The sequence below is a fragment of the Polyodon spathula genome, chromosome 11 (genome assembly GCF_017654505.1).
Source record: "Polyodon spathula isolate WHYD16114869_AA chromosome 11, ASM1765450v1, whole genome shotgun sequence".
Taxonomy (NCBI): domain Eukaryota; kingdom Metazoa; phylum Chordata; class Actinopteri; order Acipenseriformes; family Polyodontidae; genus Polyodon; species Polyodon spathula.
The window spans coordinates 777,804-796,508 of record NC_054544.1 but is presented as its reverse complement, the minus strand read 5'-3'; the positions used below and the strand labels follow the sequence as shown (position 1 = coordinate 796,508).

General features: G+C 44.4%; 1 protein-coding gene across 3 annotated transcripts in view; it reads left to right on the top strand.

The window, feature by feature from the left end:
- LOC121323134 (zinc finger protein GLI2-like) overlaps nt 1-18,705 on the top strand; it is a 146,326-nt gene that overhangs the window by 112,140 nt on the left and 15,481 nt on the right. For all 3 annotated transcript variants that reach the window (XM_041263941.1, XM_041263942.1, XM_041263943.1), the window contains 4 exons: nt 11,530-11,731; nt 14,054-14,267; nt 14,904-15,806; nt 17,351-17,491. In XM_041263941.1, coding sequence (XP_041119875.1) covers nt 11,530-11,731; nt 14,054-14,267; nt 14,904-15,806; nt 17,351-17,491 — 1,460 coding nt within the window. The remainder of the gene's footprint in view (nt 1-11,529; nt 11,732-14,053; nt 14,268-14,903; nt 15,807-17,350; nt 17,492-18,705) is intronic.

Sequence of the window (18,705 nt, the reverse complement as noted above, 5' to 3'; positions counted from 1 at the left end):
CTTGTGGAAAACAATGCAGAGAATGCATGACAATCAGAAATCAGCAGTCTGGACAGAAAGTGGATGAACAGAATGGTTCCCAGTTGGAAGCGGTCAGACAGGGATGTGTTATGTGTCCAATGCTGTTCAACATCTATGCAGAAGAAATCATCCAAAATGCACTACCAGGACAAGATGAGGAGGAGAGAGAATAATGATCGACAGGAGGATGCGTAACACCCTGAGATACATAGACGACACCACCCTCTTAGAAGGAAGCAGAGAGAGACACCACCCTCTTGAAAGGAAGCAGAGAGAGACACCACCCTCTTGAAAGGAAGCAGAGAGAGACACCACCCTCTTGAAAGGAAGCAGAGAGAGACACCACCCTCTTGAAAGGAAGCAGAGAGAGACACCACCCTCTTGAAAGGAAGCAGAGAGAGACACCACCCTCTTGAAAGGAAGCAGAGAGAGACACCACCCTCTTGAAAGGAAGCAGAGAGAGACACCACCCTCTTGAAAGGAAGCAGAGAGAGACACCACCCTCTTGAAAGGAAGCAGAGAGAGACACCACCCTCTTGAAAGGAAGCAGAGAGAGACACCACCCTCTTGAAAGGAAGCAGAGAGAGACACCACCCTCTTGAAAGGAAGCAGAGAGAGACACCACCCTCTTGAAAGGAAGCAGAGAGAGACACCACCCTCTTGAAAGGGAGCAGAGAGAGACACCACCCTCTTGAAAGGAAGCAGAGAGAGACACCACCCTCTTGGAAGGAAGCAGAGAGAGACACCACCCTCTTGAAAGGAAGCAGAGAGAGACACCACCCTCTTGAAAGGAAGCAGAGAGAGACACCACCCTCTTGAAAGGAAGCAGAGAGAGACACCACCCTCTTGAAAGGAAGCAGAGAGAGACACCACCCTCTTAAAAGGAAGTAGAGAGAGACACCACCCTCTTGAAAGGAAGCAGAGAGAGACACCACCCTCTTGAAAGGAAGCAGAGAGAGACACCACCCTCTTGGAAGAAAGCAGAGAGAGACACCACCCTCTTGAAAGGAAGCAGAGAGAGACACCACCCTCTTAGAAGGAAGCAGAGAGAGACTAGTAAAGAGTAAAAAGGACGTGAAAATCTAGTGACAAGAAGAAAGGCTTATTTCTGAACATCAGAAAACCAAGATCCCAGTGGAAGACGGAGAGTTTGACGGGCAAGATTTTGTCCTTGATGGAGATAGAATTGAACAGGTTGGAAACTTCACTTACTTTGTACCCGGGATATACAACAAAGACAGAAGCTTGAAAGAGATCAGGCGCAGACTAGCGAGTGCAAAAACTGCTTTCGCTAGCATGAAGCCAATCTGGTCTAGTACGCAGTGCTACAGATGCATCCTGAGGGTACCATGGGCAATCAAGAGAACAAACCAGTCGATCCTGGAGGAACTCCACTTGGAAGAGAGACATAGAAAAAAGGAAGCTAAGTTACTTCAGACAATGCTTTGAACATTTTGTTGTCATTGAGAGTGCATTGAAAAGGCTGTGCCACACACTTAAATGCCCTGAAGGAAAAAGACAAACTCAGGGAATGTCCAGAGTCCGCAACATTTACATAAGTCCTTTCACAGCTTTTATTTTGGAATCAAACTAAAAAAAAGTCTTCCTTGTCTTTCATTAAAGAGCATGCAAAAAAAAAGGAACTAGTCGGGCTGCTGAAGCCTGTGGGAAATCTCTGGGATCTCTGGACAATAGCTGGTGCCAGAGAATATATCTGCCATCCAGGCATTATTGGAAGCTGCTCACAGAGAGGAGCTCTGTTGCCTTTCCTTTCGCTCAGCACATGCAGCTGAGGGCTCAGAACGCATCCAGCATGAGCCACTTCTAATAAAATGTGCAGTCATGGTATTGGTTAGATTTACCAGGGAAAATAAATGGCCAAATGGCCAAATAACTAAGCGGTGTAAATTTGGCGCAATTTGGCAAAGATCTTTGTTAAAGCAGTCGCTAATAAAAAGTGTTTTAATGAAGTGCTTGAAGAGCCCAGGCCAGAGGGCTCTTCACACGACACACAGCCTCCAGTTTCCACTGGTAAACACAATATACACTTCCTCTGCAGACCAGCAGCAGAGCGCCAGTAAGCATGCCCTGCCACCAGACGTCACGCCTGCTTCAAGCAGCTAATGAATGGGGGCCAGTGGCTGAGCAGTCACTGCTGACATAAATCATAGGGGACCGAGGGGAGAAACGAGGACATGGCTCTCTTTGTATTTAGTCATTTATCAAGGGAAGTGGCACATTAATAAACATCTCCCCTGAGGGGAGGGAGCAACAGAGATAAATAGCACTGGCAATCCTGAACGTCTCCTCAAGACACAGAGAGAAGGATTAAAGCAATGTAAATTGGAGGACATTCTGAGCAGGGCTGGTCATTCTTTTATTATTTCATGGTTTTATAAAGGACCCGTCCCCCATCCCCACTTTATACCAATATTACATTTTCAAAACAGCTGTGCTTATTGTAGATATGTAGTTAATATCTTAAAATAAATTATTTTTTAATCACTAAAACTTTTTGTGTACATCCCAAAAAATGTATTTACCTGCAGTTACCCTGCAGTTATATCTCCTTTCAATATATATATTGAGTACAGCTCTGCTAGTACCCCTGCGCTGACTCGGGAGGGGCGAAGACGAGCACACGCTGCCCTCTGAAACAAGGGCCATCAGCCAACCGCTTCCTTACCCTCTGCAGGCCCGCCTTGCAGCCAACCCAGAGCTACAGCATTGGAGGACCACGCAGCTCTGGGCCGCTTGCAGGCAAGCCCACAGGCGCCCAGGCCAGTCTACAGGGGTCACTGGTGGAGGGTGAGTCAAGGACACCCTGGCCGACCTAAGCCCTCCCGCCCCCCAGGGCGCTCGGCCAATTGTGCACCACCCCCTGGGAACTCCCTTCCAAGGTTGGCAGTGGAATAGCCTGGACTCAAATAGATCTCAGTGTCTTGTAATATTGACTTCAGTAAACCAAAGGAAATATTATATATATATATATATATATATATATATATATATATATATATATATATATATATATATATATATATATACACACACACACAGTATATGTATGCATATGACTGTCTATGTGCTTGAATATCCAGTAGTATACATTGCATAGACTCTATTTGCACACACACAGCACTTGATGATATAAAGATGTGCTCCCCGAGTGCAGTTTGCCTGTATTCCCTGTGTTAAGCACCTCCCCATCACAAGGCTTCCTAACAGCAGTTCTAAATGCACAGCCTGAAGCAGTGCTATGTGTCACTGCTGGCTCTTCGCACCGCAGCACACACTGGCTCTGATGGCGTGGGATAGCTCACGGAATGGTTAACGCCCAGCCACCCCAGGGGGCAGCTCTCCACTCAGTGGTAATCTCAGGGACACAGACTTTCAGCACGCTTCTTCCCAAGGAAGAGATACATTAACATTGTGTGGGCTGGCTGAGAAACAGAGCTGCCTTGAACCCTCACAACTGTGAGTGTGTGTGCAAGTGCCTGTGTGTGTGTGTGTGCGCGTGTGTGTGAACCAGAGTGAAAAAATCTTGTGATAGATCAAAGGGTGTCCAGGTGAAAGGTCTCAAGCACATAGATCCAAACCAGAATACAGATCTACTCTACAGTGCACACAGAAAACAAATTATACTAAGACAGACAGACATCCAACAAGTTTGTAAAGAATGACATTGTTTGACATCTCTGATAATAGAGGTCTGTGTGGTCTGTTCAATTGATCTAAAGGCCTACTGTATATAATGAATAAAAGGGACAGAGGTTTGGAAAATGAAGCATCCAACAGTCAGCGTTAGCCTCTTTCTTTTCCTATTCGCTGCTTGTTAGAGCAGGTTTATTGACCCCAGTGGATGCCAGAACTTTATAATGCAGCTCAGTTACTGTGTAACGGGTTTCAATCCATTCATATATTTTTCAATTAGACTTGTAGTGTAAAGGTGCCAGTACTTGTGTTATAAACCACTTGAACTTGCTGAAGTGCTTTTGATCTTTTTATAAAGGTTGTTTGCTAAACTACCTGAAGTTGTGTGTTTTAGTCTTTGTCATATTAGTTAGTGGCTAACGTTCACTAAACACTGTCTTTAATGGGATGTGTGAGGCGAGAGTGTATTAAATGGAATGTCCAGACAGTAATTTATGTGTACAGAAATAAAATAATTTATTTTTATTATCTATACACAACAAAATAATTAAATAACAAAAGAAAACAAAATGGTGTGAGGGAAGGAGTGCAGGGGTGAAATCCAAAACAGACCGTGAGAACTCGTCTTTAATCGTTGTCGTGGCGAACCATACATAAACAAAAAAAAGACAAAAAAAATGTTAGTGTTTTTTTTACAAATCCCGCTGCATCAAACTAGTCTCTCCCTCCACCCGTTACTCCTCCTATTTTACTTTCGGACCAACCCCGAACACAGTAGTACGTTCCCTTTAGTATGTAATGTCCCGCCTCTGTAGTCAGTGGAACACCAATCCCCAACTGACAAGTGTCCTTATCCTTCACTTGACTCCAGTGGCTGGAATTTACATACTCGTACTTCCGCCCCTCACCAAGGTGCCGCCCCTCAAAAGATGACTTTTGCCATGGTCACGAGATCTTGGTAAGGGAAGTCCCGAGTTGGTTTAATGCCATCTACTTTTGGGAGGCTGAATCACAGATCGAAAACCCTTTGACTCATCACATATCCCACCCCTCAGAGTGGAGCCAAAGGAACACTCGGAAACCTCTAACCCTTCCCTTTTCCCTCCCTTCCGAGAAAAAAAATCAGCATTTTGATGTAACTTACCCGCACGATACCTTATTTGAAAGGCGAAGGGTTGGAGCGCCAGGTACCACCGCGTAATCCTAGCGTTTGAATCCTTCATCGTGTCTAACCACTTTAAAGAAGCGTGATCTGTGATGAGTACAAAGGGTCGTCCCAGAAGATAGTATTTTAAAGATTCCACTGCCCATTTCACTGCCAGGCATTCTTTCTGCACTACCGAATACCTCTGTTCTCTGGGCAGTAACTTCCAACTGATGTATAGTATCGGGTGTTCTATACCATCTCTCTCCTGGGACAGAACCGCCCCCAGACCAGTCTGCGATGCATCTGTCTGCAGGACGAACTCTCGGCTGAAATCCGGGCTTATTAATGCTGGGGCCTGACTCAAATTAGTTTTAATAGATTCAAAGGCTGTCTGACACTCTGCACTCCACTTAATTTTATTTGGAGCGTTCTTTTTAGTGAGATCAGTGAGAGGGGCGGCTATAGTGGAAAAGTGTGGAATAAAGCGGCGGTAATAACCAGCCAACCCTAACAGTGATCTCACCTGGGTTTTCGTGGTAGGTACCGGTGAATCCAACAAAGGCTGGACTTTTGAAACCAACGGTTTCACTCTACCCTTACCCATTATGAAACCTAAATATTTAGTTTCTTCTTTTCCAATAGCACACTTTGCCATGTTCGCTGTGAGCCCCGCCCTCCTCAGAGACTGTAAGACGGCTTCTAATCTAGTCAAATGTTCTCTCCAGGAAGAACTATAAATGACTACATCATCGATATACGCAGCTGCATACTCTCGATGAGGTTGTAAAACCTTGTCCATTAGTCTCTGAAAAGTAGCAGGCGCTCCATGAAGTCCGAACGGCACAGTACAAAATTGAAAAAGACCCTCTGGGGTTGAAAATGCCGTTTTCTCACGAGAGGCTTTCGTTAATGGAATTTGCCAATATCCTTTCATCAGATCCAGAGTTGAAATAAACCGAGCTTGCCCCAGCTTGTCTAAGAGTTCATCTACTCGAGGCATGGGATATGCATCAAACTTGGAGATAGCATTCACCCTCCTAAAATCGATACATAATCGTAGTGACCCATCTGGCTTGTCTATTGGTACTATTGGGCTACACCACTCGCTTCGGGAAGGTTCAATTACCTCAAGTTTCAACATACACTCCACCTCCCTCCGGACAGAATCTCTCCGACTCTCTGGAATACGATACGGTCTCTGTCTAACTCTCAGACCTGGCGGAGTGATAATAGCATGTTCGATCAAATGCGTTCTTCCAGGCACGTTAGAAAACACGCCACTGAACATATTAATTAGATTGCTTACCTCTTCACACTGATCAGGAGTTAATTGTTCCCCCATCGGGACCTCAATTGCTGACTCTGGCTCAATTGAGGGTCCAAAATCCTCTCCCTCCTGTACAGGAGATATAAAATGGACTTCCCGTTCTTTCCACGGTTTCAGGAGATTAACATGATAAATTTGACTTTCTTTCCGACGCCCAGGCTGTCGGATCTCATAATTGACTTTACCAATTGCTCGAATAACCTGAAAGGGACCCTGCGATTTAGCAAACAACTTAGATTCCGATGAGGGCAACAATAACAACACTTTATCTCCAGGTCGAAAGTTCTGAATTCTTGCATTTTTATTGTAGCTTTGTTGCTGCTTCTGCTGTGCCGCTTTGAGATTGTCATGTGCCAATCAACCGACTAATTCTAAGCGATCGCGTAACTGCAACACGTATTTTACTACATTTTTAGACTCCTTTGACTGTTCTTCCCAGCCTTCTCTTATGAGATCCAAGATACCCCGCGGCTGCCGACCGTACAAGAGCTCAAACGGGGAAAACCCCGTTGAGGATTGTGGTACCTCGTGAACTGCAAAGAGCAAGTAGGGAAGCAGTTTAGCCCAATTGCGTTTTTCTTGATCTACAAAGCGGCGCAACATATTTTTCAAAGTCTGATTAAATCGTTCAACAAGCCCATCCGTTTGAGGATGAAAAACTGAGGTTCTAATTGAACGGATTTTCAATAATTTATATAGTTGCTGAATACAGTCTGACATAAAATTAGTGCCCTGATCAGTGAGAATTTCTTTCGGGATTCCCACCCTAGAGAATATTTTTACCAATTCATTCGCTACAGCTACTGCATTCATAGAGCGTAAGGGAACAGCTTCTGGATATCTCGTTGCGTAGTCCACTACTACTAAAATATACCGATATCCTGACTCTGTTCCCTCCAGAGGGCCTACTAAATCTACACCAATCCTTTCAAACGGTACCCCAATAATTGGAAGTGGAACCAGAGGTGCGGGGCGAACTGACTTAGGGGCAGCTAATTGACATTCAGGACACTCCGATACATACTTCCGCACAAGACCATAAACCCCAGGCCAAAAAAACCGGGCCAGAATTCGTTCCTGAGTCTTTTCAGTTCCCAAATGACCTGAAAATGGAATGTCATGCGCCAATCTCATGACTTCTGACTGAAAAGGCCTAGGAACCAATAACTGTTTTACGAGCTGTCCCGTCCCGGGAGCCCGGGTTATTCTATATAATAAGTGCCCAGATACAGAAAAATGCGGAAATACCACCGGTTGTCCTTCCTGCATATCCTTCCCCTCGATATATCTAACCCGTTTCCAAGCATACTGTAACGTGGGATCATTTTGTTGTTCATATCCCAAGTCAATATCTCGGTCCCAATGGTTAGGTACACAGAGAGGAGTGTCTTTTATTACATGACCTTCCACCTCAGTAACCTCGCAGCCCCGGTTACACTGAATACCTACTCCCTTTCCTTGCCGTTTAAGCGATTGGTTTACTTTTGTGTCAGACCCCTCCCCTTGTCGTCTCAGAGTTCCCTCATATTTTTCCACCCGACGCTCTCTTTTTGTTTTTCTTGGGCGGATTTTAGGGTTAAACAGGTCGGATTGCAACGGAAAAATCTCGCCAATTGTTTTCTCCTGTTGCTTTAATTGTCCCCTGGTAGAAACTAAGACCATTTCCCGACCTAAAATACGATCAAAAAACGGCCAGTCTCTTCCCAGGAGAACAGGGTATGGTAAACATTGCGCTACAGCCACTTTAACGCAAGCTGAATAATCACCTACAATAAGTCTAACTTTAGTGGTGGGATAAACCCGAGTTTCTCCATGAATACAGGAGATAGCCACTTTACCCTGTGGCTCCCAGGCTACCCCATCCAAGAGAGCTTGCCGAATCAATGTTTGTGCACACCCAGAGTCCGCAAATGCGTAAGTACTCTTTCCCCCGACCTGTACTCTTAACTGATAAGGGCCCTCCCGACATTCCCCAGTGTTCCTACCTGTTACTGCTGACCAGGATCTTGTCGCCAGGTCCACCTTCATTACTGGACAATTCCTGGCAATGTGTCCAGGCTCATTACATTGGTAGCACACTTGGTTAGGAGGCATCAACGGAGTTAATCTGTCCTGCGAGTCCGCGACCGGCAGGTTAGGGGGATTCTCTCTCGCCCAGGATGGGGCTAACCTCGACCTCCATGGTCTGAAGGTCTGGTTACCCCCTCTGGGCTTCATTGGTTGGTTGGTCCGAGTTAGTTTAGGGGCAGGAGTGGGGTCTGAGCCGACTTCTTCGTTCGCGTCTTCCTAGGCCTCCGCCAGGAGGATGGCATCCTCGAGAGTGGTAGGTCGATTCCTCTTAATCCACTCTCGATTCCCTGGCGGTAGTATAGACGCGAACTGTTCTATAACTATTTTCTGCACCAGTTCTTGGGGTGTATGTTCTTCTGGCCGCAGCCACCGGGTGCACTGATCTAAAAGATATTGTCCCGCAACCCGGGGCCGCATCCCCTTGGACAGCTGGTATTCCCAAAAACAGGCGCCGGTATGTTTCCTCCGTGATCCCGAGGCGTGAGAGAATGGCTTCTTTTAATTTAACATAGTCCCCTGCATCCATGGCCGTCAGGGCTCGATACGCTGCCTGAGCTTCCCCTGTCAGGCAGGGTGCCAATTTCATGGCCCAGTGTTCCCTAGGCCACTCTGCAGCCTCTGCCACTCTCTCAAAAGTAATCAAGAAAGCCTCGGGATCATCTTCCGAGGTCATCTTCTGAAGATTAGGCTGAGCTGCAAACATCCGTGCAACCGCTCTCTCTGATGTTGATATTGATAGTTTTTCCACCAGCTGTCCAAAGAACTGGGCGAGCTGTTCCTGGCGCCGTGTCTCTCTCTCCTCTTGCTTCTCCTCCTGCTCCCTAAACATTGCCAAAACTGTAGCTGGATCCAATCCCACTTCTGACACCACGTGTGAGGCGAGAGTATATTAAATGGAATGTCCAGACAGTAATTTATGTGTACAAAAATAAAATAATCTATTTTTATTATCTATACACAACAAAATAATTAAATAGCAAAAGAAAACAAAATGGTGTGAGGGAAGGAGTGCAGGGGTGAAATCCAAAACAGACCGTGAGAACTCGTCTTTAATCATCGTCGTGGCGAACCATACATAAACAAAAAAAAGACAAAAAAAATGTTAGTGTTTTTTTAAAAAATCCTGCTGCATCAAACTAGTCTCTCCCTCCACCCGTTACTCCTCCTATTTTACTTTCAGACCAACCCCGAACACAGTAGTACGTTCCCTTTAGTATGTAATGTCCCGCCTCTGTAGTCAGTGGAACACCAATCCCCAACTGACAAGTGTCCTTATCCTTCACTTGACTCCAGTGGCTGGAATTTACATACTCGTACTTCCGCCCCTCACCAAGGTGCCGCCCTTCAAAAAGATGACTTTTGCTATGGTCACGAGATCTTGGTAAGGGAAGTCCCAAGTTGGTTTGATGCCATCTACTGTCGGGAGGCTGAATCACAGACCGAAATCCCTTTGACTCATCACAGGATGATATTAAGTGTAGGGTGCCAATGCTTTTGTCTGAGACTGTGTGTCTCAATTTGAAGTTTGGATGTGGGCATAAGATATCAAATTATAAGAGGAAATAAAACAACATTATAAAATCTAAACAATATTTTATTTATTGCATTCATATAGCGCTGTTTTCTGCTATGTACAGTACATAGCAAAAAAAAAATAGAACAAACCACAATATAGCATGTTACACTGCCACAATCAGACCATTCAAATAACATGCAAACAGCAGTACACACAGAATACAAAAGCAGCAATGTTAAAGTTACATTAAAACCCACTAAGATAAGAAAGCCATTTAATTCAAGTGCGTTTTTAGTCGTGACTTCAAAGCTGTAACGGTCCCAGCTTCCCTGACAAACGAAGGCAGAGCAATATGGGCCACCATGAAACTGAATCTTTTTTCTTTTTTTTTTTTTTTTTTAGAAATTCAAATCAATTCTGTCAATTACAACCATTTAACAAACTGAATTACATTTGCAGTAATTCGATTCTTATCACTGCAATTACTACAAATTATTGGGAGCAATTCATTATCCCCAGCGAGATTCGCAACACCGAATGTGAAAGATCATGGAGATATGCAACACTGTTGGAAATGTTCCCTGTAAAGGTGGTGCACAGCAATACCGCAGAATGTGTTTCTGTGTTCAGTAGAGTCGGTGGAGAGAACATTTCTTATGAAATTCATTTAATCAACAGAAAGCAAAAGTGCTCCAGTACTACCCTATCATCTTATGGGGACAGCGTGCTTAAGATGATCAGTTTCCACGTTAGTACTGTATTTAATAGAATTTAGCACTACGCAGAATCTGGGTCATATCTAACCTTAAAGAGCTTAGTCTGAGCCAAAGAAATCAACAGGAACTTTATTTCTGATTCTGATTCTACTAATGAAGTTGTCATCATAATGAAGGCAGATATCCACTGTAGAGGCTGAACTGTATAGCTGTAGAGACTGAACTGGACAGCTGTAGAGACTGAACTGGACAGCTGTAGAGACTGAACTGGACAGCTGTAGAAACTGAACTGGACAGCTGTAGAGACTGAACTGGACAGCTGTAGAGATTGAACTGTACAGCTGTAAAGACTGAACTGGACAGCTGTAGAGACTGAACTGGACAGCTGTAGAGACTGAACTGGACAGCTGTAGAGACTGAACTGGACAGCTGTAGAAATTGAACTGGACAGCTGTAGAGACTGAACTGGACAGCTGTAGAGACTGAATTGTACAGCTGTAGAAACTGAACTGGACAGCTGTAGAGACTGAACTGGACAGCTGTAGAGACTGAACTGGACAGCTGTAGAAATTGAACTGGACAGCTGTAGAGACTGAACTGGACAGCTGTAGAGATTGAACTGGACAGCTGTAGAGACTGAACTGGACAGCTGTAGAAATTGAACTGGACAGCTGTAGAGACTGAACTGGACAGCTGTAGAGACTGAATTGTACAGCTGTAGAAACTGAACTGGACAGCTGTAGAGACTGAACTGTACAGCTGTAGAGACTGAACTGGACAGCTGTAGAGACTGAATTGTACAGCTGTAGAGACTGAATTGTACAGCTGTAGAGACTGAATTGTACAGCTGTAGAGACTGAACTGGACAGCTGTAGAGACTGAACTGTACAGCTGTAAAGACTGAACTGGACAGCTGTAGAAATGGAAAACATTTACAGTTGTGTTTTAATCAAGAGTAAGGACTGATTTTGAATATGTTTTTTAACAGAATCAGTACAAGTCACTAATCTGAACAGGTCATGACTGATGTGTTATATTCAAAGCCGTATGGTAATACAGTTTTTATTTCCCATTTCAGTATCTCGGTACTCCAGCCCACGGCTGACTCCGAGGCTCAGTCGAAAGCGAGCTCTTTCCATCTCGCCCCTCTCCGATGCCAGCATTGACCTCCAGACCATGATCCGCACCTCGCCCAACTCCCTGGTGGCCTATATCAACAACTCCAGGAGCAGCTCTGCAGCCAGTGGCTCGTACGGGCATCTCTCTGCCGGAGGAATCAGGTACATCAGGGGATTCAGAAGGACCGTCGCCAGCCACCCCACTGAAATCACAATACCAGAGATCTCTGAAATCACAATACCAGAGGTCTCTGAACTCAGAATACCAGAGATTTGAATTGTGAAATCAGAACACCTGAGATTTGAATTCTGAAATCAGAATACCAGAGATCTGGATTCTGAAATCAGAATGCCAGATATTTGAATTCAGAAATCACAATACCAGAGATTTTAATTCTGAAATCACAACACCAGCGTTTTGAATTCTGAAACAGGATACCAGATTGGTATGGTCTACGATTATTTTCCTTAGTGTCTCACATCAAGGAGGCTTTAATTTTTGTTAACTTTAAACAATTAAATAAAACATAAATGCAATACTTGTAGAGAGACAACTTAATATCTGCCTAATCTTAAAAGCAATAAGTGCTTCCTCATTATTTCAATATCTGAAATACGCTTAAAAAATATTGAAGACACTGAATTACAAATCAACATGGTCTAACTGTTAATTAACCAAACCGAATGATCAGATCATGAAAGAAAATGGGAACACTGTATTTCAACTTGACAGAAACATCATTTTATATATATATATATATATATATATATATATATATATATATATATATATATATATACACACACACACACACACACACACACACACACACACACACACACACACACACACACACACACACACACACAGAGTACTGTGCAAAAGTTTTAGGCAGGTGTGAAAAAATGCTGTAAAGTAAGAATGCTTTCAAAAATAGACATGTTAATAGATTATATTTATCAATTAACTAAATGCAAAGTGAGTGAACAGAAGAAAAATCTAAATCAAATCCATATTTGGTGTGACCACCCTTTGCCTTCAAAACAGCATCAATTCTTCTAGGTACACTTGCACTAAGTCAGGGATTTTGTAGGCATATAGTCAGTTGTATGATTAAACAATTATAACAAACAGGTGCTAATGATCATCAATTCAATATGTAGGTTGAAACACAATCATTAACTGAAACAGAAACAGCTGTGTAGGAGGAATAAAACTGGGTGAGGAACAGCCAAACTCAGCTAACAAGGTGAGGTTGCTGAAGACAGTTTACTGTCAAAAGTCATACACCATGGCAAGACTGAGCACAGCAACAAGACACAAGGTAGTTATACTGCATCAGCAAGGTTTCTCCCAGGCAGAAATTTCAAGGCAGACAGGGGTTTCCAGATGTGCTGTCCAAGCTCTTTTGAAGAAGCACAAAGAAACGGGCAATGCTGAGGACCGTAGACGCAGTGGTCGGCCAAGGAAACTTACTGCAGCAGATGAAAAACATATCATGCTTACTTCCCTTCGCAATCGGAAGATGTCCAGCAATGCCATCAGCTCAGAATTGGCAGAAAACAGTGGGACCCTGGTACACCCATCTACTGTCCGGAGAAGTCTGGTCAGAAGTGGCCTTCATGGAAGACTTGCGGCCAAAAAGCCATACCTCCGAAGTGGAAACAAGGCCAAGCGACTCAACTATGCATGAAAACACAGGAACTGGGGTGCAGAAAAATGGCAGCAGGTGCTCTGGACTGATGAGTCAAAATTTGAAATATTTGGCTGTAGCAGAAGGCAGTTTGTTCGCCGAAGGGCTGGAGAGCGGTACACGAATGAGTGTCTGCAGGCAACAGTGAAGCATGTTGGAGGTTCCTTGCAAGTTTGGGGATGCATTTCTGTAAAGGGAGTTGGGGATTTGGTCAGAATTAATGGTCTCCTCAATGCTGAGAAGTACAGGCAGATACTTATCCATCATGCAATACCATCAGGGAGGCATCTGATTGGCCCCAAATTTATTCTGCAGCATGACAACAACCCCAAACATACAGCGAAAGTCATTAAGAACTATCTTCAGTGTAAAGAAGAGCAAGGAGTCCTGGCAGTGAAGGTATGGCCCCCACAGAGCCCTGATCTCAACATCATCGAGTCTGTCTGGGATTACATGAAGAGAGAGAATCAACTGAGGCTGCCTAAATCCACAGAAGAACTGTGGTTAGTTCTGTAAGATGTTTGGGCCAACCTACCTGCAGAGTTCCTTCAAAAACTGTGTGCAAGTGTACCTAGAAGAACTGATGCTGTTTTGAAGGCAAAGGGTGGTCACACCAAATATTGATTTGATGTAGATTTTTCTTCTGTTCACTCACTTTGCATTTTGTTAATTGATAAATCTAAACTATTAACATGTCTATTTTTGAAAGCATTCTTACTTTACAGCATTTTTCACACCTGCCTAAAACTTTTGCACAGTACAGCATCTTTGTTTTTGTTTCCCTCCTCAGCCCTGCGTTTGCTTTTCCCCACCCCATCAATCCAATGGCATACCAGCAGATTCTGAACCAGCAGAGAGGCTTGAGCTCCACGTTCGGGCACACCCCCCCTCTCATCCAGCCGTCTCCCTCGTTTGTAACGCGGCAGCACATGACAGGAATCTCCTGCCTTCCAACCCCTGCACACAACAACAGCAACAACAACAGCACTTCCGACTCAAACCAGGTGAGAGACACAGTACCCTGCTTCATTCAAAACAAATAGAGCTGCTCAGCCTACAGTGCAGCTTCAACAAGCACACACGTCTGTGCCTGTATGTGCTGTGCATCTTTAAAACAGTCTCCACGGCAACAACGTATTCAAAAATAACTGCTTATTTGTGGCAGAATAAATATGTCCATGCACTCTGTTTTTAATGCTTTTGTCCTAACATGTAAAAGAGACCCAGCGATTCTATGCAACATTTATAACCAGCACCACTGGCAGTATGTGGCTATTTGACCCATGTGGCTATTTGACCCATGTTGCTCTTTGACCCATGTGGCTATTTGAGAAAGTGTTTGAAGTTTTACAGTTACTATTACTATTACTATTATTACTACAGGGATAGTTCACTTTCAGGATTTCTTATGCAGCAGGATGTCAGATGGCTATCAAATATTTTATACCAATATGCCAGTGTTTCATGTTGAATACAATACATTTTCTTTGTGCCTCACAGTGTAAACTGTTTAATCTTTGTGGTGGGTTTTCACTTCTAAAATACATTTGTTATAAGTTCACAAAAGGGCAATTATGCAGCATCAAAGAATAATATTGGTTGATCCCAGTCCAATGTTTTAAAATGTGTTCTACGTGTAGAACGCCAGTGGGGAGTCAGCAGTGAGCAGCTCCATGAACCCGATGATAACCAAGCGATCCAAGGTGAAGACAGAGGGGGAGGGAGTGAGACCAGCCTCCCCAGGCACTCAGGTAATGGGGCACAGTGCATCCAAGGTGAAGACAGAGGGGGAGGGAGTGAGACCAGCATCCCCAGGCACTCAGGTAATGGGGCACAGTGCATCCAAGGTGAAGACAGAGGGGGAGGGAGTGAGACCAGCCTCCCCAGGCACTCAGGTAATGGGGCACAGTGCATCCAAGGTGAAGACAGAGGGGGAGGGAGTGAGACCAGCCTCCCCAGGCACTCAGGTAATGGGGCACAGTGCATCCAAGGTGAAGACAGAGGGGGAGGGAGTGAGACCAGCATCCCCAGGCACTCAGGTAATGGGGCACAGTGCATCCAAGGTGAAGACAGAGGGGGAGGGAGTGAGACCAGCCTCCCCAGGCACTCAGGTAATGGGGCACAGTGCATCCAAGGTGAAGACAGAGGGGGAGGGAGTGAGACCAGCATCCCCAGGCACTCAGGTAATGGGGCACAGTGCATCCAAGGTGAAGACAGAGGGGGAGGGAGTGAGACCAGCATCCCCAGGCACTCAGGTAATGGGGCACAGTGCATCCAAGGTGAAGACAGAGGGGGAGGGAGTGAGACCAGCCTCCCCAGGCACTCAGGTAATGGGGCACAGTGCATCCAAGGTGAAGACAGAGGGGGAGGGAGTGAGACCAGCCTCCCCAGGCACTCAGGTAATGGGGCACAGTGCATCCAAGGTGAAGACAGAGGGGGAGGGAGTGAGACCAGCATCCCCAGGCACTCAGGTAATGGGGCACAGTGCATCCAAGGTGAAGACAGAGGGGGAGGGAGTGAGACCAGCCTCCCCAGGCACTCAGGTAATGGGGCACAGTGTTAAGTACCCTGGTGCTATTTAGCTGCAAAGTGACTGTGCTATACCTGTAGTCTATTTATTTACTGTGCTATACCTGACATCTAACTATTTATTTAATGTGCTATACCAGCAGTCTAACTATTTGCTATGCTATACCTGCAGTCTAACCATGTATTTACTGTGCTATACCTGCAGTCTAACCATGTATTTACTGTGCTATACCTGCAGTCTAACCATGTATTTACTGTGCTATACCTGCAGTCTAACCATGTATTTACTGTGCTATACCTGCAGTCTAACTATGTATTTACTGTGCTATACCTGCAGTCTAACCATGTATTTACTGTGCTATACCTGCAGTCTAACCATGTATTTACTGTGCTATACCTGCAGTCTAACCATGTATTTACTGTGCTATACCTGCAGTCTAACCATGTATTTACTGTGCTATACCTGCAGTCTAACCATGTATTTACTGTGCTATACCAGCTAAATGGTTGATGTTGGTGCCTGTTCAGTAGGACTGATTGTAAATCTCTGATCAGCATCATTTTTTATAAGTCTGGTGTCATAGAAGAGGTTTCAAATCATGATCAATTCCCATCAATCTATAAATGATGCTGCAAAACAAAGCAAGTTCAGTGGTTTAACAGAGGAGCTGTTTTTAGACCAGGTACACAAGCAGGTTTATAAAAGTTTTCAAAAAGAGTGAGCCTGGATGTGTACATTACCTTATCCTTAGAGAATCGCTTTGTAATACCACCAATGGCATAATAGTTGACCCTAGGGAGGCCCAGAGTCCTCTGACCCGCTTTTCTGAACCACATACAAAAAAACTCCCAGTGATAAGAGCTTTGTATTCATTCATTCATTCATTCTTTTTTTTCCAGCACTGTATAAACTGTGTCGAGGCACTTCATTTTAATGAAGTATTGCCCAGCGTTATTGTCATCTGAGTTTGTTTTTGACAAATTCCCTGCTCCTCTCCGGTTCAGAGGCAGGTCTCTGCATGATACATGGAGATGGCAGTGAGTGCAATCACCGAGGGGCCGGGAGGATTGATGAAGATAGCGGATCAGGGAAAGATAAACATGCTGCAGTCAGCACGTTCAGGGCCAAGTGCTGCGTCTCTGGAGCACGGAGCTTAGGAGCACGTCAACAGTTAGGAAACCGCTCCGTCTGAAAACAATTTCACAAACCTCAGGGGCTGGGCTCTTTCAAGGCAGCTTTTCTTTTCATCGACATCTAGGAAACGTTATCGAATCAGGACTTTGTGCCGTTTCCACTGGAGCAGAAAGCCTTTCTTTATTCACTGGTCATATCAGAGGGAATGTGTCCTTTTTTTTGTTTATTAGGCAGTAAATACTTTTGATTTTCTCTTTCCAAATATTGTATTAGGAGCTTTATATATGTATGTGTGTGTCTGTGTGCGTGCACGAGTGTGTCTGTCTACATATATTTAATATATTTCTGTCTTTCTTACACATTCTTATTTATTAAGCACTGTTATTTTTTTATTTCTTTATTCATTCCTTTTTTTTTACACAGGACCATCTGGCTGGAATCGTGGGTCTCACAGAAGATTTAGATAAGGACGAGTGTAAACAGGAGCCAGAAGTTATATATGAGACAAACTGCCACTGGGAGGGCTGCACCAAGGAGTATGATACTCAGGACCAGCTTGTGCATGTAAGAATATCTCCATGATAGATGACCTCACCCTGTCAGCTGCATCATCATTTCTCACTGTTTCAAGAGCTTCCTATGTCCTATGTCTCAGAAGATCCTTTTAAAATGGGTTCCGTTCACACTCGTTTTATCCCTGTAGTCTCGGGCTTGGGAACTGTTTTACTAATCTTTCACACAAGTGCAAAAGTTTGCACAACATTTGTTGTATTGGGGCACAAGGAGCAAATCAAAATGATAATTTGAGTCTTCATCCCTCTGTCCAGTAGTGATCATTTCCCATTTTAATTAGCTTCATTTGAACCCTGAACTGAGCAGAACCTGGACTGGATTCAGAGGTGCTGGGTGGAAGACCAGTCAGGCCCCTCTTTCTTTGTTCAATGACAGACACCAGGTGAAAAGCAGCTGCATGCACAAGTTTTTTTTTAGCCTTGTGGATATTTTGGTTTAATGAGGTTTGTGATATTAAGACTAGAACAGTGCAGTGCAGCTGCATGGGAAGTCAGTGTGACCCATGAACTCGGTATCCATGACAACACTAACCCCTGTAAAGGGGCCCCGTTACTGAGATCCCTAAATCCCACAGCACTATTACATTTTGTTTTCAGAAGCTGTCTGGTTTAGAATTACGTTTCACTTTTGAGACAGACAAGCCCTGTGTATCAGGAACTGCAACGCTTGAACTCTGAACTTAAGGAGGCCTGTATCGAATTCCTAGGGGATATTAGGGAAACACAGCATGCACACACGTGATGATCATGCCCATGTGAGCATGCACACACGTGATGATAATGTCCATGTGAGCATGCACACACGTGATGATAATGTCCATGTGAGCGTGCACACACGTGATGATCATATCCACGTGAGCGTGCACACACATGATGATCATATCCATGTGAGCGTGCACACAAGCAAGGATCATATCCATGTGAGCGTGCACACACGTGATGATCATATCCACGTGAGCGTGCACACACGTGATGATCATATCCATATGTTAAGGCAAATTCCAGTTTCAATGTGATCAAGTAAAAACAAGTTTCAGGCTTTCCTGTTATCGTCTTCTCTGTTTTCACTGATTAGGAGAATTAAGCTTAGTGCAGGACTGGTGTGATGTCTTACCAGTATCATGTGATGTGTGACAGGGGGGATAGCAAATTAACAACTAACTGTGATTTTCACAATCACAGCCAAAACAATAATTATGGTAACAA